General features: G+C 38.6%; 1 protein-coding gene across 1 annotated transcript in view; it reads right to left on the reverse strand.

The window, feature by feature from the left end:
- Positions 1 to 26240, reverse strand: part of MSD1 (manganese superoxide dismutase 1) — a 205584-nt gene that overhangs the window by 97914 nt on the left and 81430 nt on the right. Inside the window, exons 2-3 of the mRNA XM_089453074.1 lie at positions 268 to 314; positions 28 to 153 (exon numbers count right to left, since the gene is read on the reverse strand). Of these exons, the coding sequence (XP_089309200.1) occupies positions 28 to 153; positions 268 to 314 (173 nt within the window). The remainder of the gene's footprint in view (positions 1 to 27; positions 154 to 267; positions 315 to 26240) is intronic.

The raw sequence follows: 26240 nt of genomic DNA on the forward strand, positions 1-26240 counted from the left end.
TTTTAAATGCAAAACAATGGAACTTACCACCCAACCAGAACCTTGTACAGCAGCACCTCCAGCATTCATCTTTTCAATAACTGCATTCAAAGACCCAAACTGGGTATCGATTGCCTTTGCCAGGGCACCTTTTGGTGGCTCGCCACCTCCTTCCTAGAGAGCAATCGTTTTTTTTTTAATTAGGTTATAACTGTATATCTAGTAATAGCGGAGTCCAAAGACTCTAAGCAAAGATTATTTTTAATTCTAGATGAAAAAGAACATTACTTTTACAGGAGCAAGATTCTTCCAAAAGACGGAGTGATTGATATGACCTGCCATAGCATTGGACAAAGTGTAAGTTAGAATGGTTGAAATAAATTAGAACATGCATGTTTTGCAATGCAAACCAATAGCTAGAAGCTACCACATTCTTCTCAGTTTCCAAATAAACAAACAATCGGCTTGAATATCAAGAGGAATAAATAAAAAGTAGGTTCTAAACTACATCAGAAACCTATTAAATAGGTAAATTCGTACCGAGAAATTGCAAAATCGAGATCTCTAAAACTCGGCCAAAGCAAGAAATTTCATTTATAACTATAGGGCATATGATTATAGCTGACAGAAGTTCAACCAAAAATACCAAGGCCCATAAAGATATAAGCAACTAATGATAAGGCAGCCTTTTTCCTGTAAACCAATATGACTATTTTCTCATTAAAAAGGATATAATACATAGAGTCCAGACACTATAAAGATACCCTACAATAGTAAGAACTTGTACCCTTGCAGTCACAATAATTTTTCCCTTGATTTCTTTCAAGCCAAATATCTACTGAACAATATTTGAATATTTCTTAATAATCTTCTTCCAGCAGTGACATTATTATTGTTTCTTTTCATCAACACATATATAATCAAAAAGGCATAAACAACATCAATTTTCTTAGGAGATTATTATTGTCAATCTTTTCTCAAGCCTCAAATGGCAAGCACTGCTACTGAATTAACAAATTTAAGGCTGAACTGGCAAGGACTGCTCTTGAAATAAAAAATACAAGGCTGAACTGGCAAGGCCTGTGTAGTTTGCATTAGACACAATTCTTCCATGCTACCAAAAATATGATCATTAAGTCTCAAATGAAAATAGACTTAGATCTTCATAAGATAGCATAATTATATTAATATCCAACAAATGACCACAAAAGTAAGACAATGGGACTGCTGAGGACAATGATCTTTATAAAACAGGAGTACCAAAAGTATCCTATATAAAGAACAAGAAATAAAGTAGAAACATAATGTCTATATGCTAGAACATGAAAAAACCTTAACTCCAAGTGCAAGTGGCCGCAGAAAGGAGCCAGGGTCTAGGTCATGATCCACTAGATCTCTCTGTCTCTCTCTCGCCTAAAACTCAAGTCTGAATGAAAAAATCTCAAAATATAATGGTGCCCTGAGGGAGAGCTAGGAGAAGACCTGGACCCTCGTTGCACTGCTGCAGAGGAAGATGTAACCCACCACTAATGTCTAGGTGAACTCGACTGGCTGCCGGTAAGAGATCTGTTCTAGCGATGTCTTTGAGGTCTCTAAGGAAGGGGAATGGTCACTCAAATCCACATTGATCTGAAGTCAGAGGCAATGTTTTTGTCAGTTTGTCTCTTGGTGCCCTTAGCTAACAGCAGCACCAGAAAGAAGAACGTAATCTGTTGAACAAGATCTGGCCAAGGATGAGCATGGATAATGTGAGCATGAAGCCTAAGGCCCTCCTGCATGTAAATGGCTAGACATATTCATCTAAGTACCAGAAAAAACTAGAGAGGGCCTGGAGGTAACAGAAGAAGAAATGCTCCTCAGTCTCGATCTCTCGAAGATGGCACAACTGACAGATCATGTCTAATCGATCAATTCTGTTGTCAGTCTCAATATGCAGTCTATGAGACACAACTTTGAATTGTCCCAAGAAAATCCAAAGGGCATGCATCTAATGGCGAAGTGTGTAATGGCGTCGAACAATGAGTCCATCCGGCGTCACCAAGAAGTGCTAAGCACTGAAATCCATCTTCAATATTTGCTGTAGATATCCTCTTGGATGGATTTATTCATCTCCTGTTTGGTTGGTAAGAGGCAGTTGGGTGCACACAAGGTATATCTGAATGGAGGAAGTTGGCCCATCGCAATACCAATGTTAGGAAGGAGATCTAAGACTCCAATGTACCAGCACCAAGATCAAGCTGAAGGACTAGCTATTGCAATGCACTCTAGTGAATAATAGGCCAAGGATATATCAGCAAAAATCCAAACACAATGTAGAAGAGAGATGAGACCAAACATTGTCCCGACTTGGGAGAGGTGAGCTTCTACAAGAACACTGGGTTGAGGAACTGTTTGCTTGCATTGTTTGACGCAGCAAAGGGGGATTGTTTGTACTCTTGCTGTTGAATACCAATCAAACTCTACTAAACCAGGTCTCAAAACCTTAGAACCACATAAAACTATGGGCCGGACAAGAGTATCCATGAGTGACATGTTGGTTGATATGTCCTAAAAATGATTTCGTAAACACTACTTCTTAAGAAGGGCCAAAGACTCATAGCCATTGTTGATTCAGGGCTGAAGCACATACCACAAACTGAAGTGAGGTCCTATCAATAGCACCCTGAGATAAGTATACGAGCTAGTGATCTCAGTCTCCTCTCCATTGAAAACCAAATGGTGATCAAGGAGGATCCTCTTCACCACGTTGAAAATCATGACCTTGGTTTTACTTATGTTGATCATCAAATGATGAAGATCACCAAAAAGGGCCCAGGCATCTAGCTATCTCTGCAATCCTTATGAGGATGAGGCTGGAAGGACCACATCATCCACAAACATCAAGATAGACATCAAGACATTGTGTAGAAAGAAAACATCACCATCCTAAATGTGCTCATGCAAGGACTCCAGCTCATCAATGTAGATCCCAAACAGTAGGTCCCTAGGGGGGTCCAAGGGGTAACCTTGTTTTACCCTATAATACTCCAAATAAAATCTGATAGCCCATATGCTACGCATAGACAACTAAATGTGTGATGGTTGAAAAAAGGGTCTTTGAGATCCCAATGTCTATGAGTCTCCAGAGTAAAACCTCCCTAGGGATAAAGTCAAAAATTGTTAGGGTCCTCAGGGTCCTACCCTAACCCCTTCCCTTAGACACTTTATTAATGTGTATGGCCCATTAAATAGTTAGATAATAGTTATTCATTGGTGAAAGGGTCTTCTTTGGTAATAAGGTGCAAAAGAGTTAGTATGCTCTAATTATAAATGGGCCCATAGCTAGTTAATATCCTCTATGGATATGTCAAAGGAAGTTAGCCCAAGTGGTATGGTTCACGATTTGTGTCCCAAGTAACATGTGTTCAAGTCTCAAGAGACATGTTGGCCCTTGTGGCATTTATGAAATATTGGTTCTACCAGGTGGAATAGTGGTAGTCGTTTCTACGAAGTTACCAATTGTGCCTAGTGGAATGTACTCATTACTGTTAAAAAAAATATATCCTCTATGGATATATAAATATTGAGTAGGAAGTTATGCAATGTTTTGTCAAAAATTGTGATTCTACTTGGAGTATTTCTCTTGGAGGTTCCCCCCTTGAAGAGGCAAGTGAACAAAGATCTCTATTTTATATAATCAATGAGAGATTGCCCTTTTTTATTCATAAACAATGTAACTGGTGGCGAGATTTTTTGACATGGAGAACACGCGGGCTAGGGTTTTGTCTTCATGTTACGATAAGAATGGCATTGTCATTCGGTTGGTTTTCTTTTTTGGTGCCCTAGACATCCCGGGTCAAGGAGAGCTTGTGATTCGATGTGCTCATAAATTTGGATGCGGTCGTTTTTTTCCCTTTCATGTGAAAATTCGTGAAAACCTTCATCGTTATGTGTCAAGGGAGCAGAATGGCAAAGGGACTTCATCGTTATGTGGATGACTACTCCATTAAGTTTTCCTCTAAGACTACATATTGTAATAAAATAAGCGCAAGGGGACTAGTGTTTTGTGATGTTGATGCTCTTCTATTCCAAAGTAGGCGTGGTGGGGGTGCAATTTTGGCATCCTGTTGGTACTTTCCTCCTTCAGATATTGCTTTAACTGTCTTTTTTAAGTTTTGGAATACTCTAAGGTTCAAACCCAAGTGTTTTAGGGGCATGCAAGGCTATAGCAACTAGTGTTTTCTCATTGGTTGTTGTGACTGGAGTTTATTATGCACACGGTCGTTGTGATAGGTGGGTAAATCCTAGGTCGATCTATAAGCCCCCTCACTCCTTGTTGCTTGCATATTATGAATGCCCTATTTCAAGTTTTTTGGGTCTAACAGATTACCTATCTTTTGAGCATATACAGGTCCCTTATTCTCAAGATATGTCCTTCTTTACTCTCAAACCTGAGTTGTATGCTCCACGAGGTTGTGTGGAACCAGAGCCCTTTCCAAATATTTATCAAACATTTAAATGGGAAGACCTCAACCTTTTGGGGTAAGGAGTTCAGACTCGGTCAACTATTTCAATCAGAGCATTGGGGTTAAATGGGGCATTCCTATCATTTTTCAAAGTTTGCAATACGAGGGGAGGGTGCTTCAAAACTCAACCCAGTTCAAGGACTATTACATCCAAAGGAACTCAATTGTAGTCCTCAATCTAGGGCTACAAGGTGGAGTTCCAAGTCCCAATACACCAAAAGGAATAGCTACCTCTTTTAAAGATGAAATGAAAGGGAAATCTTCAACCTCAATAGAGCAGATTAAAAACACTACAGGCCCCTACATTGTTGAACAAATGCAACCTTCTCCATCCATGGAAGTTAATCTTCTAGAGGTAAATTCCCTCTTCATTGCCCTACAAACCAACGCTCCATGTGTGTTTCGCGACATGGACTAAACGCCTCTCATGGATCCTTATCTCTAGCGATGTGATCGTTGACTAACACCTACGAGTTTTGGTCTAGCGACAATCGTGATTCCAAACAAGTAGTATCAAAGGGTAGGTCACGAGTTCAATACACACCCAGCTCGCGTTGGGGGAGGATTGTTGGACATTGATAATCCAATGCTCCCCGTGTATTTCGCAACATGGACTAACCACCTCTCGTGGATCCTTATCTCTGGAAGCTCTTTTCAATCAATAAAGTTGTTCAAAGAAGCCTAGATGACCTAAAGGTAAATGAGGTATGTATGCTTGTATTTGATATTATAAAGTCATGGCGTATGGTTGCAGGTAACATGGATCACTGCTCTATCTTGAGAAGCATGATCAAAGGAAAGGAATCTCCTCCTATGAAAGGATGTCGGAAGGAATGGGTTTCACTAGATGAAATCAACATAATATGTCCTCATATGAAAATGAAGTGGTTAACAGTAATTAGAGGAACTCTGATTGAAAGTTCTTGCGAATGAAATATGTGAAGAAAGAAAGGAAGAGATCATAGACTATGCAACCATGGAAGAAGGTATTCAACATCTGAGACCAAGAAGGTTTCTCCCAAAAAGATATGAAGACTCTGATGAAGGACTGAAAAAAATGGAGACCCTTGACAATGGATATATTTGGGAGATATGTCAACATGTATGCAAGATGTTGAAGCAAACAGGAAGATGTCATGATGAAGGACCATCACAAAGGTAATTTTGATTTGAATTTCATTTCTTATTTTTGAACAAATATCTGGATGGGCTTATGCAGGACTGCCAACGGAAGAACTGTGGATGTCTTCCCAGAGGACCATGTAGAAGGATGTAAGATCCTTCCGAAGAAAATGGTATAAAGAAGGCAGCATGACATGAAGCAAGGCCAAACGTAAACTGATGAATCTCTTTCTGATGAAAGGAATGATGACAAGACTGACTCATGAATGAAAGTGATGGATGGTCTGTGCCCTATGAAGAAGTTCCAAAAGATGAAGACTCTGTAACAAAGAAGAAATTTATGACATCGAAGGAAGGGGTTCTTCTAGCAGTTGACTGTCCCTAATTAAGAGGGAGCCCGAAAACAAGTTTCTTACTTGGAAGAAACTTCAAAATTCCTAAGCAAGAGGGAGCTTAGGTACATTCCTTTATTGGAATTTAGATGTCCTCCCTAATTGAGAGGGAGAGATAGACACATCATTCTAGTCTTCAATTGGGAAGACAGAATAGAGGATTGGGTAATCGTTTGGCATCCGATACTCTTTGAGGATGAGATAGGGCATCAAAGATAAGAGGAGTCGTGTAGGACCAATATTCTTCGAGGACTAGGGAATCCAAGATAAGAATAATCCTGATGGAACACACCTTGAGAACCCGGGTGGAGTATGTTCCAAGAGAGACAATGATGAGAGTGTTTATAAATCATTGGTCTCGCTAGCCAATGTTGTGAAAAGCGCGAGTGGGATTAAATCGGCGCCGGGAATGAAGCGGAAAAAATCAGAAAAATCGGAAAAAAAAGCGTTTGGTACAAAAATATTCATTTTTTTCATATTTTTTCAATTTTTTTAATATCTAAACCATCTACAACATAAAATAAATACATTGACACATAAATATGATAAAAAAACTAATATATAAGATGTTTAATATCATTTCTAACGCTAAAATCACACATAACATTGAATCATGTCCTGAATAGTAAGTCCTGACTCCTGAGTCCCAGCTCAGCCTCAAAAATTCAACAAAAAATATGATAATGTATTTCATCATGTCATAATGTCATAGACTCATATACAATAAAATGAAAGTCTAATCCTACTGATTTCCTCTGCCCCTCTTGCGAGAAAATGTCACAGCTTTCCCTTTCCCTCTAGATGTAGATGCTGGTGCCTGTGCTGGTGGAAATGGCAGTAGGAGCTACAGGAGGTAGACCACGTCCTCTACTGGTGGCAGTGGTAGCCCAGGTAGGCGGTGTCACCTCCTCCTCCTGCTACTCCTGCTCCTCCTCCCCCTCCACTACATCCTGCACTAACCAATCATCAACAGAATCCATGAGAGGCCTCTCGGCCTCAACCCTCCATGCAGCAGTGGTGTCAATCTCATCCAATGAGATGGCATCCACATCAGGTGTCCTCTCAAGTTGCCTCACCCACAATCGAAGATTGTAGTAGACGTAGACCATGTCATTAAGTCGTTGGGACTCCAACCTGTACAAAGATCATGAAATAATAATTAATATTATAAAAAAAATATTGTTTAATGAATTCAAAAATTTATTTGGAAATTTTCAATATTTTAAATGTTTAAGTGTTAACCTGTTGCACTTCTTGTTGTGTATTTTTTCAAATACACTCCAGTTGCGCTCACATCCTGAGGAGCTGCATGTTTGGCTGAGGATGCGTACGGCAAGCTTTTGCAAAAGGGGTACTCTGCCACCATACATCTTCCACCATGCATCTACAACAAAATTACAAATAAAAATTTAAATAAACATAAGAAAAAAATGGAATTTGAAGAGACAATGAAATTTGAAACAAAGTTACAAACTAAAAAATACCTGGCATTTTAATCGTCCTATCAGTGACAGCCATCTCAAAGCCAAATGTGCCAACTGCCATCTTATATGTCTCAATTTGTTTAGAGATCTCTATACGTTGTTCTGGAGATCGCACCATCTTCTGGACACAGGATAAGAATCCATCCATGATCTCAGCATCAAAATCAAACCCACATGCATAAGAAAATGCAAGGTTCAGGAAAAGCCCAGCAGCATGAATGGGACGATGGAGTGTGTTGTTCCATCGCTCATCAATCACTCCCCATAGAAGGAGTTGTTTCTGAAACCCATCATCTCCCTTATCATCATAGTAGGCCCGAATGGCTTCTTTGGCCCTGTCCATGGCTTCATACAAATAGCCCATTGCGGGCTTCTCACGATCAACCAACAGAAGAACCTTTACCAAAGGTTCAGTAACGACACACACCTCCTGCACTCCCGCCCAGAAGTCTTCCTGGTATGAAACTAGTCTGCATACAGCCTCTCCTTCTGGTTTGCGGCTCATTGACATAGCACGCCACTCCTCTGAAAGAAACATTCTCTTCACATCCCACATAGAATTCAAGAGGGATTGAAGAGATATGAAACTCGTGGCAAACCGTGTAATGGCGGGCCGCACCAACTCTTTGTTGTTGGTGAATCTTCTCATCAAGCTAAGCACAGATGTATGATTATATATAAATTTTGTGATGCTTTTTAATGAGTCAAAAATATCTTTGACAAAGGGAATTTTCCCTATGTCCTCTAACATCAAATCAATACAATGGGCAGCACAAGGTGTCCAAAATAAAGTAGGATGTCTGTCCATAAGCATTCTACCAGCAGCAACATAATTTGCAGCATTGTCCGTTATGACTTGGACAACATGTTGTTCACCCACCTCCAAAATAAACACATCTAGCAAATCACATAAAGTTCTTGCATCTTTGATTTGATGAGATGCATCAACAGATTTGATAAACATAGTCCCCTTAGGACAACTAACAAAGAAGTTTATAAGAGTTCTCCCTTTTGGTCAGTCCAACCATCTGACATAACAGTGCATCCTGTTTGTGCCCATGATGCCCTAAAATCCTCCAATCTTTGGGTGCAGTCACGCTTTTCATCTTGAAGAATCCGGCCTCTGAAATCATGATAAGAAGGGATTTTGTACCCCGGGCCAACACTGACAATAGCATCAACAGTAGGTTGGAAAAATGGATTATTCCTTACAATGCTGAAAGGAATATCACTCCAGAGGAGAAATTTTGCCATCAACCTGTCAGCTTGTTCTTTTTCAGTTCTTTTTAGCATTGAACCGATAGATGGTTGTGAACCAGGTGTGGTTCGAGGAACAAAAAATGATGATGCAGCTACCGGATTGACTGATGCTGCAGTAGAACCAATGCCACTTGGCCCACTTCCTTCAGCTGACCTTTTTAGTTGCCTTTTGAGTTCTTCTTTAGCCTCTCTAGTGTGCTCTAATTCTCCCAATGCTCTCATGGCTCTTTGGATAAGTTCAGGATTTGTATTTATACAGGGCCCCACATCATGTCTAGGGATTTGTGCAAGGTGAAACTTCAACCTGTACACCCCCCCGCGTATCTCTTTTCCACACAACTTGCAATTCAAGTTTTGTCTATCATTCGGAGCTTTAGGTTCACCATATTCCCAGAAAGGATCCAATTTCCTTGGCATGTTTGTTTTTGAATTTTGAATTTGCAAACCTATGGGAAAATAAGGATTAGGAAATAGGAATTTAGGATTACAATTTAGCATTTACAAAATTACAAGTTACAAATTTCCAGAATCCAAAGTTCCAAACCCAAGTTACCCAACCAAATGGCAAATGCCAAAAACAATGAAAAAACATAAACAATGTTTAAAAAAAATTGGTTCCCATAGTCATACCAATTTACCCATCCCAAATCAATGAAAAAATACAGAAAATTCTTTAAAAACAATGAAAACAAAAGGAAAATGGTGCCCATATGAAGTTTCCCAACCAAAAACAATGAAAAACAATGTTTTTAAACAAGGAGAACAAAAAAAAATTAATCCACATACCATTTTTATGGAGAAATTGGTGGTCTCCTCTTGAATTTGTCCTACAAGCACTTAGATTTGCTCACAAACCCTCCAGCTGCTCTCTCCAAGACGTTCTCCTCCTCCTACGTGCGCCCACAGTCCAAATAAGCAAAAAAAAATCAAAAATCACATTATAAAACCCGCTGCCTCGACACCCTGCGCTTTTTCCGGAGAAAAAAAAAACGCTTTTTTGAAAAAAGCGCTCTTTTTTTGGAAAAAATCGACAAAAAAATTTAGCCGCTTTTTTTGCATAAAACACGCGATTTAATCACGCTTTTCACAACACTGTCGCTAGCATTGAGCTCAGATCTTGTGGAGAGATAGTGTTGTTAGTCAAGGCCTTGCTATGTAACAATGTTGGTCGATGTGATGCTATACAAATCGGTTACCAATCTGACTCTTCCTATGAGAAATTCTTCATATTGAGAATGACCAGGCACCATTATGAATCCCTCCCTAGTTAAGAGGGAGTGTTGAAAAGTGTAACTAGGTTCGGTCTTCATAATGACATGTAATTGTGATTTTGTAATGCTTGCTTCATGCGTTTCATGAGCAAGAGATTTTATTTTTAGATGGCTCCCATTGAGAGCCTTAGGATTTGTCATTAAAGTCAAATGTGTCAATGTCATGTATGGAGAGCCCTTCTTGGGCATGTTACAAATGTATACTAGTCTATAAGATTGTCAAATAGCCCTCCAAGACAAGCACTTGTTTCTCCTCTGCAAGTTGGCTTCAAGATGAAGTAACAAACTCATGTTGGCTCACCTATTTGGAGGCACACCGGTTCGAGATCATAGGTCAGCTTATTTATATGTATCAACAACTATATATACATGGCTAGGGTCTTCGCATTTCCACAGTGAAGAAGTTCGGATATCTCTGAGATCTTCAAATAACAATTACAGTGAGAAGTTCAGATGGAACTCGGATAGATGAGGAAGGGACAAGGAGTTTTTTGTTAGGACTAATCACAGTCAAGATAAGTTCGGACCTCTCTGTATTTGGGTGGATATTTATAGTCAAAAGAATTCGGATATCATCAGAGTCAAGCCACAGTTCAGTAAAGGAGACCTTAGATTCTGTGTTATATCACATTGAGCTATTTTCAGTGCAATCATAGTGAGGAAGATTCGGTATCATCACACGAAGGAATCTCTATTTCGGTAACATAGTTTCGGCATCATCTCAATGAAAAGGATGTCGTTGACAACATAGAAGTAAGGTCTCAGTAAGGAGGTCTCACAATAAAGGAGATCTCAGTGTAAAGACAATGATAAGATCTCAATGATGAGAATGTCTCGATGCTAAGAAGGTCTAAGTGGAAGGGGAGTCAAGAAGAAGGGTGATTGTCAAGAGAACTTGTGTCTTGGTCTTGCAGTGGCATCTAGGTCAAGGGTCTTGGTATTCATCAATTGGAATCTCTATAAAAAGAATTTGTGTGAGTTTTCCTCTCAAAAAGTGAGAGGTTTTGGCCCTGGCTCATAGCGTACATTATGTGTCTCTTGTCTATTTATGTTCATGCATTGGTAGCTGTTTGATGAAGAAGAACACTAATAATTGAAGTAAAGAAGATCCTAATCAAAATTGTAAAAAGCACTCACAAGCAGTTACTAATTAAGAGAAATCACCTAATACTATTGATGCCCAATAATTCTCAACAATAAGGAGGATAGATTAGGAGGTACAAAGTGTGTCCATGTATCATAAAGCTCAAATTTGGATACCCTCTAAAGACACCTATGGGCGATATGGCTTTGGTTCTAGTGGGCCCAATATCCGAGGAATGGCAGCAGGTCCTGAAAAAGAAAGGAAAGAAGGGGAAGATAAGTGATTTCTACATTACTTGACTTTTCCCATTGTATATTACATTTCTCTTTTTTAGTTTTTATCTTCACTTTAAAGTCATTTTGGCTACTCTTTCTGAATGCTATAAAAGCATATGCAAAATGTAATTTTGTTTCTTTTCTGAAATAAAGTTATGAGTTTGTTGTTGGTGTTGGAAACCGCCAATATATAGGTGGTCTCCCCAGTATGAAGTCCAGACTAGACTCACACAGTTTGGAATAGTAGCCCCATCTAGAGTATTGGCATGGCCACCATAACTTAATGTTTGCCTTGGTTGCAATTAATAACATAAGAGAGTATGCACATAACCTTTGAAATCAACAAGTTGACAATGTGAAGAACCAATTGCAATATGTAAAAGGAGGCTTTCGCGAGAGGGGAATAACGAGTGAGTCTCTAGAAGCAAAGTAATAGTACTATCCTAAGAGAGGCACACGAGAGCAAGGAAAGATGTGTTAATTATCTAGTGAAGTAGTTCACATAGACACAACGATCATTAAAGAAAATACAACACACATCCAACAAGATAAGCACCAAAGCCAATGAAGTAGTTTAATTTCTTTAATACATATGAAAATAAGATATACCCTAAACATCTAAAGAATACTCTTACAACATTCATGATACATGCATGAAAGTGTGTTGGCACAACAAGCTTCTGATAATTAAGTGAAAGATCCAAGTATAGAGTTACAATGGCGAGACACTACCTCCAATAGTGGAACATTAGGTCACTACTCGCTTCTCCAAGGAATGATCTTCTCTCCTATGCCAAGTTGGAGAAGCCAAGGCTAGCTCTCCAAAGTCTAGGCCTCCAACAGCCCTTTGCTCGAGTTATGAGAGCTTATTTATAACAAGAGGAATGACCTTTCATATCCCCTATGATTCTTGAGCTTCCCTCATGACTCTGACTTCTAAGTTACCTTTAAACTTCGAGAAGACTCTTGGACTTTTCCTAACAACTCTTTTGTCCACATGTGACTCTTGGACTTCCACATTTACATTTTCATTTTTTCCTAACATTGAATAATTATATTTTCCACATAATATTGTGGTGACAATAGAACAAGCCATTATAATTTGGCGACTTGAAATTCGGTAACTTGAAATTCAACGACAAGAAGCATGAGATTTCATTAAGATGTGCCAATACTATTACTATGTCTTCAATGCTTTGTAATGGATCTACAATGTAGTTCATAACCACCCTCCAAAGGGTCTAGATCAGTGTTGAAACCTTCCGAGTCAACATGAGTTACCATTTCTCCGTCATGGTCCAAAATCTGATTGAAGACCTTCACGGTGGCTCCTTTGTGCTTTCTCTATGCAAGTGCCTTATGTAGGAATTTACAAGGTAAGTTCCTTAGATAGAACACCAAAGGACACCGCTCAAAAACAGATCACAGATCAATACACCAGTGTTTTTAACGTGGCTAAAACCCTCAAATAGGCAAACAGCTCACAGCCTGAGCCAACGCGGCCACTTCAGGCAATTTATTAATGTAAAAGAAAGAAAATTTACATAAGCTTCTCTCATGAACAATCACCTAACAAATGACCCTCCATGCTCTTTAAATAGAGATCATGCACCAATTGGGTGTTAAGCCACGGATCAAGTGTCGGTAATACTGACGAGAGAATGAACCGTCGAATCACTTCATGTCTAGAACATATCGTGACCGTCGGATTGTAAGTTACAAAAAGTACATACTAAAGAAACACACTTTACCTAACTATACACTAGACCAAGTTATACTTAGTTATTTCCGATGAGTCGGAATATCCTAACATCCCCCCTTAAGAACAACTTAGGATAGGATTGAAGGATGTCCAAAGATGACACAATACGAGAAGGAAGGAGGCATTAGAGCCTATCCCCCCTTAGTGACAACTTCATGAACTCCAACCATAAATCAAAGTTTAGTAAACTTCGCCTTTGTGAGAGCCTTTGTAAAGATGTCTACAACTTGATCATCAGTTGAACAATAGTGCACTTCAAAAACATGGTCATGAATGAGTTTTCTGATGAAGTGCATGTGTAGTTCAATGTGTTTGGTGCGATGATGTTGGACTGGATCTTTGCATAGTTGAATGGAACTTTGATTATCACACCAAAGTATAGTCGGATGTTGCTGCTGAAAACCAAACTGTGAAAGGATCTGACGAAGCCACATGGATTCCTTACTAGCTTCAACGGCACCACGATACTTTGCTTTTGCTGAAGAAAGAGAAATGGCACTTTGTTTCTTGCAAGCCCATGTAATAGGTCCAAAACCAAGAGTGAAAATATAACCTGTAGTAGACTTCCGATCATCAGGGTCACCAGCCTAATCAGAATCAGTGAAACCAACCAATATAGGACATGCTTCTGCACTGTAATGAATCCCAGACTGAACTATACCTCAAACATAACAAAGTATTCTTTTAGCTTCTTTCGAATGACTTTCATGTGGGTTTTGCGTACACCGAGAAACAAGGCCAACAACAAAGGAAAGGTTAGGACAGGTATGGGTCAAATATAAAAATTTTCCAACAAACTGATGGACATGGTTTATAAGGTTGGGATCACTACCAGTGAGGATAAGATCATCAACATAAAGAACAATAATGATAAGAGACTTACCCACTTTCTTGGTATAGACAGTATTGTCAAAATGACACCTAGAAAAGCCAGTATCTAAAAGAAAGCTATCCATTTTGGCATACCAAGCCCGAAGGGCTTGCTTGAGACCATAAAGGGATTTCTTAAGCCGACATACAAGGCTGGAGTTTGTTTGTATAAAGCCAGTAGGTTGTTCCATATAGATTTCTTCATGCAAGTCCCCATGCAAGAAGGCGGATTTAACATCCATTTGATGGACTTCCCATTTGAAAGAGGTAGCAAGGAAAAGAACAAGGTGGATAGAGTTCATTTTGGCAACAGGGGAGAAGGTTTCAGTATAGTCAATGCCTTCAACTTGTGAAAAAACCTTAGCAACAAGACGAGCTTTATGTTTATCAAATTTTCCATCTGGTCCAAACTTGGTTCTATAAACCCCTTTGCATCTAACAAGTTTTCGTCCCAGTAAAGAAGAGGCTCTATCGAACTGGGAACGTGTATGACGTTGATCTGTAGGATCACCTGCAAGAGCACCTGTTGCATCTCGAGTAGCGCGGACCCATTTTGGACGCTGAGGAGGTGAAGGAGGATCCCGAGAAGGTGGCAGGGGATTGTCATCCTCGTTGTCATCATATGAAAAGGAATATTTTCAGAAGTAGAAGGGATAGAGGGAAGTAGCACATCCGCCGAATTAGGCTCATAGGTAGATATATTTTCAGCAAAATTTACATCTCTTCTAATGATAACATTTTTGGATTTAGGTTGAAGAAGTCTATATCCTTTGATATCTTCAGAATATCCAACAAAAATATATTTTTCACTCTTAGGTTCTAAGGCTTTATGTTTCTCATCTAGAATATGGGCCCATGCTTCACTTCCAAAAACACGAAAGTGACTTACATCTGGTTTAATTGAGCTCCATGCTTCTTCTGGAGTTATATTCTTTAAAACCTTAGTAGGAGTGTGATTTACTATGTCATTTGCACAGTTAATTGCTTATGTCCAAAAATTAAGACAGTCCTTTAGATTGAAGCATACAATTAGCCATTTTCTTTAAGGTGCGATTCTTCCTTTCAGCTACACCATTTCGTTGTGGGGTATATGCAACAGTATGTTGCAATTGAATTCCATGCTCAGAGCAAAAGTTGATGAATTTGTTATTAACATATTCTCCGCCATTATCAGATCTTAGCTTAAGAATTTGATGTCCAGATTGTTTCTCAACAAAGGCCTTAAAGGCCAAGAACATGTTAAAGACTTCACTCTTGAGTTTTAAGAAGTATACCCAAGTGCATCTCGAGAAATCATCAATGAAAGTTAAGAAATACTTGTAGCCAGAGAATGAAACCAATGGAAGTGGACCACATAAATCACTATGCACAAGTTGTAAAGGGGTTGAGGCATGCCAAGAGGCACGTTTTTCAAAACTATCTCGATGATGTTTTCTGAGTACACATCCGGAACAAACACCATCTCTACAAGATACCATAGGAAGACCTGTCACCATATTTTCTTTACATAGATTTTGAAGGGAGCGATAGTTTAAGTGACCAAATTGTTCATGCCAAAGTTTGCTCGCTCCATCATTATGAGCAACAAATACCGAGGGAAGAGTTGATAACCCAAAGTTGTTAAACTTATACAACTTTGTAGAATCATCAGCAATTCCAGTAACTAAAATCTGTCTAGGATCTCTTAGGTCCTTAATTACAACATCATGAGGTGAAAATTCAACCGTTTTACCTTCACTTGAATGAGTTTTCTGATATATAGATATAAGGTTGCCGGATAAGGTAGAAACACATAATACATCATTACATTGACCATTGTCTAGATGAATAGTTCTAATCCCTACAACACTAAGAGATCTATCATCACCAACATAAACATTTTTGGTGTTACAATCATTTAAAGCAGAAAACATAGCTTTGTTTTTGGCCATGTGATAAGAAGCTCCAGAATCAATCAGCCACTCATGAGAATGAGAAAAATAAGATACATTTAGTGCATAACCAGACCGAGATGCTTGACAACCACATGCAGAAAGTGTTATTCCTGAAGATGAAGTTGAAGTTGAAGAGTGCTCCAAATGGATGGTATGCTTCTTCATGGCTGCATCCAAGGCTTCCATCTTCTTAAAGCATTTGGATTCTAAGTGGCCATCACAATTACAAAAGTTGCAATTCCCTTTGTTTTTATTTGCCTTATCATTTTGTTGAATTGATTTTTCATTTTGAGACTGAAATTGTTTAGGACCATTCTTTTTAGGATGTTGCTTCTTAGGATTCTTTGAATTTGATTGTTGTTGGGCTGCTAAGGCTTTCTTAGAAGAATTTCCAGTATTATGAAGACCAAGATGGAAGAGTTTTTCTTGCTCTCTTATTAAAGAATCACAAAAGGCACCAAAAGAGAGGGACTTGTAGTCTTATCCTTGAGAAATAAAGGCTTCTCTAGTAGAATGGAAGGCGGAAACAAACACAGAGTACGCTAGTCCTAACTTAGTAAGAATGGAATAAATAAGCCTACCATCTTCTTTTTTAACCTTAACACCTTCCAAGAGAAATCTAAGGGTCTTGAACTTGGACAAAAAAATCTTCGATGGAAGAAAAATTATTGGGGTCCAACGTAAACAACTCATTTTCAAGTTGATGAGCTCTAATTTCATTTTTAATTCCAAAAAATTTATTGAGTTGTTTCATTGCTTCATCAAGGGTATCAATTTCAGCGATATGGAATCTAAGGTCTGGAGAAATAGACATCACTATCAACCCATCTGTTTGATCTTGTTTATTTTCCCATTTGGCTTGCTTATCTTCATCTTTAGGTTTAGACTCTTGGCCTGAGGCTATTCTATAAATACCTTTACTTGTAAGTAAATCCACAATGTAGGATAGTCATTGGAAGTAGTTGGTGTTGTCACGAACAACTAAGCATGGACTTTCCATTTTAAAAGAAACTAAAGTTGTAGATGTTGAAACTAAGTGTTCCAATGGAAATATCTCGAAAAATTAGGCCGATTCAAAAAAACGGCTTTGAAAGCGGCTTTCGGATGAAGAAGTTGTGGCTTTTTGAAGAAAATTTGTTGGGAAGTGAATTATAATGTTATATTCAAAACAAAAAAAAACTTCTCCCCCTTTCCAAACTTAATCTAATTAGCTCACTTCTAAAAAAAGGATTGTTTTATGTGACCCACTTTTATAAACAAGTGAAAGTCACTTTTACAATGGTACTTTATGAACTATCCACTAAATTGAAACTTAAATAAAAGATAAAGAGACTTTAGAATTATAAGTGACTCACTTTTTATAATGGGTAAGAACACTTTTACATAAAATAACTTTAAAACATAAGTTACATGTGATTTTTGAAAAGGTAACTCAACAAAAAGAAAGACTTGAACCCAAGACTTCTATTCTCATAAAGTAACTTTGGACCAAGTGAGCTAGTTTAAAAGGTTAGTAATTTTTGGAAAGGAGGAAGGGGTTTTTTTTCACTCTTTTTTTTCACTCACTAAAGCTTTAGAGTGCATGCTTACTTGAAAAAACCCTTTTTTTGCCTACAAAACAAATAAACCACACAACCCAAAACAAACAAGTAAAAGTAATTCAAGCCTTGCAGCTTAAAGTTAGATTTGACAGAAAACTAAATATTTTTCTCAATGTTTCTAATTTTTCGAGATCACACTAAGGCGTAGCGGAAAAGAACATACGCATGAGAAAAATCCTTTCTTTTTGTTTCTAGTTTGCCCAGATTGCATAAGAGTCACGGGGCAAAGAGCATACGCAGAAATGAAAGGTATAAATCTGGTAAAAAAAAATTATAGAGGTCTATAAACGGAAATAAACAGAGAGATAAATAACTAGAACTGCAAATAAAGATTGTATACCTCCAGATCTTAAAAATGACGTAGCTAGGGCTATAGAAAACCTTTTTGTGTCAAATGAAAGGGGTTCCTCATTGGAACAGAAGTTCCTAACACAATAGTGCAGTCCTCTCGGCCCGAAAGCGGTCAAAAACAGTAGATCTAGAAAACGACAATCGGATGCAGTTGTACCGGCTTCGGATTTGGATCAGTGACGGATGCAGCCCAAGAATAGCTTTGATACCATGTAAGAATTTATAGGGTAAGTTCCTCAGATAGAACACCAAAGGACACCATTCACAATCAGATCACAGATCAATACACCAGTATTCTTGACATGGTTAAAACCATCAAAGAGGGAAATAGTACACGGCCTGAGCCAACGCGGCCACTTCAAGCAATTTATTAATGTAAAAGAAAGAAAATTTACATAAGCTTCTCTCATCAACGATCACCTAACAAATGACCTTCCATGCTCTTTAAATAGAGATCATGGACCAATCGGGTGCTAAGCCACAGATCAAGTGTCGATAATACCGAGGAAAAAATGAACTGTCGGATCATTTCATGTCTAGAACATATCGCCACCATCGGATTGTAGGTTACAAAAAGTACATACTAAAGAAACACATTTTACCTAACTATACACTAGACCAAGTTATACTTAATTATTTCCTATGTGTCAGAATATCCTAACACATTCTTGTAGCCTCCCCTTAACATCTTCCTTGAGCATCACCTTGCCATGTTGAGATGATACACCTACAAATCAAATTTACTCATTACAGGCCAACATCAATCCAGAAAACATCTATTCTACCTTCGCTTTACACATGGAAGAGATTGACTATGATGAATTTGTGCAGGTCTGAGAGGGAGAGGCTTCCTTGGGTGTAGCGCGTAGTTGCAAGAGGCTAGATGTGAGCGACTATGCACTAGAAATGCGCACAACGCTAGGGCAAGAAAGAGAGAGGAGCATGTGTGTGAAGAGCAAATGACAGTGACTAGGGGTCTAGAGATTGAAGTTTCCCAAGAGAGAAGGGGCCCAGGTATAGTGCAATTTTCAGTTGTAAGAGTTCAAGGAGGCCTTACTGCTCACTGGAACTGCGCATTGTGCAATAAAAGAGAGATAGGACAAGTTTTTGCACCGTGAGGGAGTTCAGTGGATCGGGGTTGAGACATTGTTGACTAAGACAGCGCAATGCGCAGTGAAGGAAGGGCAAGCTTAGTGTACTGCACAGTTCTCTTCAACAGTGATCCAAGAGAGGTTGCAATACCCATTAGAAGTGCAACATGCACTAGGGAGGTAAGCAGGTTTCAATATGGGCACAGTGAGCAAGTATAGTGAGGCAGGGGTTGCATGCTTGCTCACTATAACTACGCAATGTGCAGTGTTGAGGGGAAGGCTTAGGGTGTGTGCAAATTACCACTGCAAAGGTCAAGCAGTGTCTCCACTATCCACTGTGCAATGGGAGGTAAGGCAGAGCAAGTCGTGGGCGCAGTTTTCAAAGGTAAGCAAGAAGAGACTTAGGGAGACTGTGTTTGAAGATTGTGCAAAGTACTTGTGAAGGAGGAGGTCCTTAGGATGGTGCAGTGCACAATTGCAAGAGACAAGAGATGCACCACTACTAACTAAGAATGTGCAATGCACTCATCCAATAGCTGGGAGTCCAAGTGCGCAAATGGTGAGGACGGAAAAAAGCCCAAAATTGGCTAAGTGTGGGATCACTGGGACAAGAGGGAAAAAGACCTGTAAACAAGTTTTGAAAACAGACCACACACATGTATACCATCAAACACAAGCCAAGAGGATGCACAGTACTTCAAATCATCATGCATACCTTGACATGACAGCAAAGCGACACTTATTTCTAAGTGCAATAGATAAAATATAGCTTTGCGACACTTGGAATACAAGTTGCGACACAAGTGTCAACTGCAGCCAGAAAGTGCACTAAGTTGTGGGAGAGTGTCTAGCACATGTTCTTATGATATATAAAATCCACAAATGCATAAGAATGTGCTAGAGCTACCTCTAGTGATACGCTAAAGTACGACACATGTGAGAGTGGAAACAGTCAAAAGCGACACTTGCAAAAGTAAGAAAACATGGAAAACGACACTTGCAAAAGCTGGAAAAAAAAAAGTGAAAGCGCCACATGCCAAAGAGAAAAGAAAGAAAAAGCGACACTTGTTAAAGTGAAAACGACACCAATGAAAACCAAAGCATGCAAAAGCGACAATTGAGAAAACTCACCTGAATGATGGTACCATTACAACTCAGAGTGAAGGAGACTATCAACTAAAGTTATACACTAACTGTCTATTAGGATTGCATAGTGCATTGTCTCTATGGACTGCAAAGGCAATGTTATCAAGCACCATCTTCAAAGACTGCGCAAGCACTCTTTCTAGATATCGTGCAAGCATTGTTTCTAACGACCGTGTAATGTTTGTCTTCAAGGACAGACATTAATTGTTGAGCTTGTTAGGAAGAGATGTGCTTGTGAATGCTTCGAAAGCTACGCATGTGTAAGCAAGTGGTTTCAATATTGGGTTCACAAGAAGAAGACTTAAACACTTTGAAAACATCAACCGACCATGAAGTGACCATGGAACGACAAATCACGAGTCACGAGATCCTCAGTATGCTCCAAAAGTCAAGTGTGGGCAAAATTTTGGAAAGTGTTGTCACAGCGTAAACAAAAAAAAAAATCTCAAGAAAAATAATTAATAAGATCTTTCTTTGGGGTTATCTCTCTTTTTTATTGCCTTCTAAAAGTTTATTCTACATAAGAGTTCTTTCTTAGGCATGAAGTGGGAAAACTTTTGGGCACAAAGTGGAAGAATTGTTTCCCCTTTTGTAGATTTTTTACGAAAAAAAACATGATAGCATTCAAGTCTATTTTGGAAACTTTTGTGCAGAATTTCAACAATCTAATTCAGAAACTTATTTCCTCTCAAAAAAATACCCAATTTCAAAAAAAACGTCCAAAGCGAAGTCCGAGAAGTGAAGTTATCCACAATTTAAAATCGGCAATTTTCTAGGGTTTTTTCTATGAAGGCCACAAATTTCGCAAATCGAATATCTTTTGATAGAGAGAATAAATTTTAGCCAAACTAACAACATCAGATCCAAAAAAGGCGTGACATTTCATAATTGGGGTCATAATAGCCAATCTAAAAAGTATGGCAGAAGTTTGTATTATTTTACATTTTTGGCCTCAAACCCTACCTTGCACAAGTTATTTTCTGGCGATTTAAGTGTTGGAAATACTGAGAGGGAGGGTGAATCAATATTTATTTTACAATTGTTATTTTTATGCCAGTTAAGATCACTTATAAACAGAACACAAAATGAACAATAACAAAAATAAATAGTTTTATTAACAACTAAAGGTCAAATTTTCTATTACAACAATTCAATTTCCAATTTGTACAATCAAACCTATGATTCATTTAAGGCTCCAACCCTAGATGAAGACTCCAATCATCAATTCCACCATTCCACCAAGCTCCAACCTATACTTCACCAAGCACCAACTGGTCTTCTTGAAGACTCCAATCCTCTAGGGCTTCAACCCTCTCAACCGTTTCAGGCTCCAACCTGATCTTCTTGAGAACTCCAATCCTTTAGGGCACCAACCCTAATCTTCACAATAGAATCAATAGTTCTTCGAGGCTTCCAATGTCTTCTACAACAAACCCTGACAATATCTTCAAGATTGTCTTCAACATTGCCCTCAAAATAATCTTCAAAACACTTTGTCCATCAATGACAACTTTCGCAACCACAAAAGGTGTCTCCACAACTCTTCATAATACCCAAACAATTTTCTTCAAGGTTACTCCATAATGGCTTCAGTCATGCATCAAGATCTCCACTAATGCCTCCAAGTCAACTTCTAAAAAGGTTTTTAACAATGCTTGCCCCAACAAGATATTTTCAACACAATTGCCCTTGTAATTCTTTAATGTTGTTGCTACACAAGTTCTTCAATGAGGTTGCTTCCAAGTCTTCAACGAGTTGTTCAACAAAGTCTTCTCCAACAAGTCTTCAATGCTTAAGGTGTCTTCAATACGCTACCCCAAGAACTCTTCAACCAAGGGTGTCTTCAATAAGTTGCTCCAAGCTATTCTCCAAGGTGTTCAATGCTCTTCAAATGTTGGTCCAAGGTATTCTCGGTAGATCTACACACCACTCTTACAATGTTCTTCAACAAGTTGTTTCAACAAGACTTGAAGGATACTAGGGCAATTTATTGTTATTTGTCGAATTAATAATTCAGAAAACAAATAAACTGTGATAGTTAGAAGATAAATATCCAGTTTATTGCAATCATGGAAATTCCACTCTCCTTGCTTCACCTCTGCCAACAAAACCCACAAAAAGCCATGCTTATAGAAAACCTACTTAAAAACAAATGGTAGGGCTCACAGCCAAGAAGTCTTATAGGCTCACGAGGGACAACGACATTATAGAGGGCAAAGGGCTCACGAGCTCAAGGAGAATCACAGACTCATTGAGATAGCTCGCATAGCAATGACAAGAAGATATTGAAAATTTTGTTGTTGGAGTTTGTTACCACAAAATCTAGCAGGACTTGGAGAGGGAAACCCTACAAGAGAAAAGCTAGACAAAGTGCTAACAATGGGGTAGAGGCCCAATGTCACCTCAACTAAAACCCCTTGCTTTTTACGGACTTTCACCAATGGGAGGAGTCTCGGTAGGAGGGAGATCACTTAAAATAGTTATGCTTGGTATAAGGCACAAAGTGATGAATCTAAGACCCATTTAAGAGAGAGGCTCAATCATAGTTCAAGGCTTAAAGGAAGAAAAACTCTCTCAAACAAAAGCTCCAGAAATCAAGGTTCTAGACCTAGGGTTTTGATATTTTCGATGATAATAGGAATTCCCAAGGTCAAGGCCCGAGGGAAAGGGTTTCTTACAATGATATTCAGCTCATGCAAGGCTCATGAAACCGTCAAGGAAGTCCTCAAGTTGAGGGGAAAAGAAACTTGGATTTACCTCTTAGAGCAACATCTAGGGCAATAGATTTTTTGGATGAAATTTGAGTGGATGCCCACCAAATTGATAGGTTAGGTAGCCTAGACCTATCTCTTGATGTTTAGGCTCTCAAATCACCAAAAGGCCTCCTCCCTAAAATTTCGCTCCAAGCCCTAGATTTTCACCCTAACCTTAAAAGGATTGAATTTGAGAAGAGAAATTTATGGAGAAAATTAGTGATAGGACCAGTGCCTTGTCCTACGGGAATATGGAGTCAAGGATGTCTTACATAAGCCTAATTCCCTTCTAAGGAGGTCGAAATTCAATGCCCTACCTATCAAAATTCCAACAATTGCCCACAATGGAATAATGGATTTTAATGGAGAATAACAAGAAGTACTCCACTAGGAACATTCATTACATGTTATATAATAAGCAACATATGCAATTCTCAAGTAAACAGACTTTAAATTTTATTTACAAAAGATTTTTCGGCGAAGATCACATGAAACATCATTTGTCGAAGCGTTTCGAACCAACCAGTGTGGTTCATCGTCAGGACAAACCTGTCCTGACGATGAACCACACTGGTTGGTTCGAAACGCTTCGACAAATGATGTTTCATGTGATCTTCACCGAAAAATCTTTTGTAAACTGATATGGATCACAGAAGCCTAAACTCTACTATTTTAAATTTTATTTTCAACAGTCCCAGGGGCAGTTCAATTGGTGATCGAAGTAATGTGAAAATCGTGAAAATTGAGAGATCCAACGTTCAAATCCCCTTGGTTGTGACCCGGTTTACAGAGAGGAGGACAGGTCGTAGACCCCTAGAGGTTTACTAGTAACATGTCAGGCAAGTTGTTGGGTTCCTCTGGGATACAAAAAGAAAATTCAATGAATTAAGGCACAAACAAGCATAATCTAGAAGCAACACTTCCATACATTAGACAATTCAAATAATAATCTTCAACAATAGGCACTTACAAGATAACATGTAGCATATCCATCCATTAGACGAAGATATAGCTCCAAAGCATGTCAAAATCAACTTCCATACATCAAAATGCATCCAAGTATCTCCAAAATCACCCACAAAAAGCAAGTGTGAATTCTCTAAGAGGTCTAAAATTCACAAGCTTGATGATGGAAGAGATCAAATGAGATTTCTCTAATTTATATGTGTTCAAGGATCTCCAATTTTAGCCTAAAAGCCCTGTTGACCAGTAAATTGCACTTGAAGGCTTTTGAAGACTCCATGCCCAAGGATATTTCAAATCATTCCTACACTTTTAGATCATTTAGAGTTCTAGATTTCATCAGGGCTTCTAAGCCCCTTTTCTTCTATTTTTCTTCATTGTTGTACTCGAGATCCATAGCCCTACACGGACATTGTAAACATGATGCTAGCATGATGATTTAAGCCATGTAACAGGCCTAGGTAGATTGGGACTTTACCAACAAGTGAGTTCACTCTAGGGAGTTTTTTTACTTAACTAATTATTCATGTTTTTTAACATTGAATAACTAATTGAGTTTTTTCTCCCATATATACCCCCAAAGCTGGAGTGCGGCTTACTAGTAGAGCCTTAGGTGAGTCCTAGTGTCTAGGGTCTATGTATATTACCATGCTAGATCACTTGTAAAATTTTGTGGAATTTGATTAGGTCTAGGGGTCAATTTTTTAATTGTTTTAAAAAAATTCCCGCATGGTGGGATTTTTAATTAAAAAATTATATAAATTGTAATAAGCGATGTCTAGAGAAGTTGTAGGGGGTATGACTAATCAATATTGGACCTCTACACCTCTTATTTCTACTAATACACACTTTGAGGGGTGAAAAAACACTCATAGACCCTCAAAACCCACTTTTCCTAAGTCATGGGGAAAATGTGGCAATAAAATAACCCAGCAATAAATAAAGTGGAGAAAAATAAAAGTTCCCACATGCCACAATGATGTGGAAATGACTTGGAAAATCACTCAAGTCAAAAGGCAAGTCAGGGAGCAGTCAAATAGATGATTTGGTAAATGACATCAGTAAGGATATTTTGCACATGCACAAATCGAATTTATGGGCCAGTTTAGGAATTGATTTCCTATGTGGCAAATCAAATATCTCCAACGGAAATCTATGCATGATTCAACTTTTTTAAGGCAGATTTGATTGTTATTTTTGTGGGAGTGTCTCCACTACTCCTCACACCTGGCACCAAACTTTACTTCAGCATCTACCCAGATCTTGTGGGTAACCTCTACATAGTTCTTTACAGTATGTCCAGTTGTTTGTTCACATTCTGATAGCTCAGTCTTGAGGAGGTGTAATAATATGGTTTAAATGGTTGAAAGATGACTGGGAGTGTGTCTCTTTTTCTCTCATTCAACCTCACACATGGAAGTTTGATTTGTGCACATGGGGAATACGCTGAGCCAGCGAGAGGAATTCGACTTGCTTGAAGATGAACTCCGCATTGGTCTTTTATCACTTGGGATTCAACTTGGCTTCTTGGGATTTCCTCCCTCTCCACTTGTCATATGGCATTTCTCTTGGGATCTTCTCCCACTTTCCTATTTATATGAGCCTTGGGCTCTTATTGTATCATTCTTAAATGAGCTATTGTGCTTGAGGAAACTCTGCAGGAATTCGTATGCAATTCTTTTATGCAAATAAAGAAAGACTTTGGGGGTTCGATTTGTTGTGGTGTTCTCCTTCCATGGTTGTGAGCTAACATTGTTTCAAATATTTGTGCTACTACATTGGTTTTAAATATTGTTAGCTTCACTTGCCTTTTCATTGGATTAATTTATGTAAGCTTTCTTGAACCAATTTTTGGATTTAAGGACCACTCTAGTTTTACGAGCCTCGTGGGTTTTTGGTTGAACACCTAGTCTCCTTCTTCATTGTGCAATTAAATCCCTTGTGAATGCCAATGCTTTTCTCAAGAGTGTAGAAATACAACATTGTTTGAACAAGTTTGAGCGTGGGGTAAGTCTTTGGTTGGACGAACCCACTCTCAAGAAGCAAAGGCAAAAGGACCCATACCAAGCAACTTTCAAAGGGCTCATCCAACGATTGAGAAGGGGTTCTCCCTACCTTAGTTTGCTAAAAATCATTAAATTTAAAGTTTATTTTGATAAATCTTATGCGCTTTACTTGATGCAATCTAGCTTTTGGAGCTTTTAGGAAAGGCTTAGCCCTTCCTTTCTTGCACAAGAGAGGAAGTCTCTTCCTTCTCCTGTTGCATGCACTTGTTTATTAGTGTACACTATCATTTGTGATCATTTATAATCCTAGTTCTTGTCCCTTTCATGCCTTGCGCAGATTTGTTGGAGGAGTTAAAGGTTTATTGAAGCATTAGTTGAAAGAGTTTGTGGA

The sequence above is a fragment of the Pinus tabuliformis genome, chromosome X (genome assembly GCF_031772625.1).
Source record: "Pinus tabuliformis cultivar Carrire ecotype Pingquan chromosome X, CPIR1, whole genome shotgun sequence".
Classification (NCBI taxonomy): Eukaryota; Viridiplantae; Streptophyta; class Pinopsida; order Pinales; family Pinaceae; genus Pinus; species Pinus tabuliformis.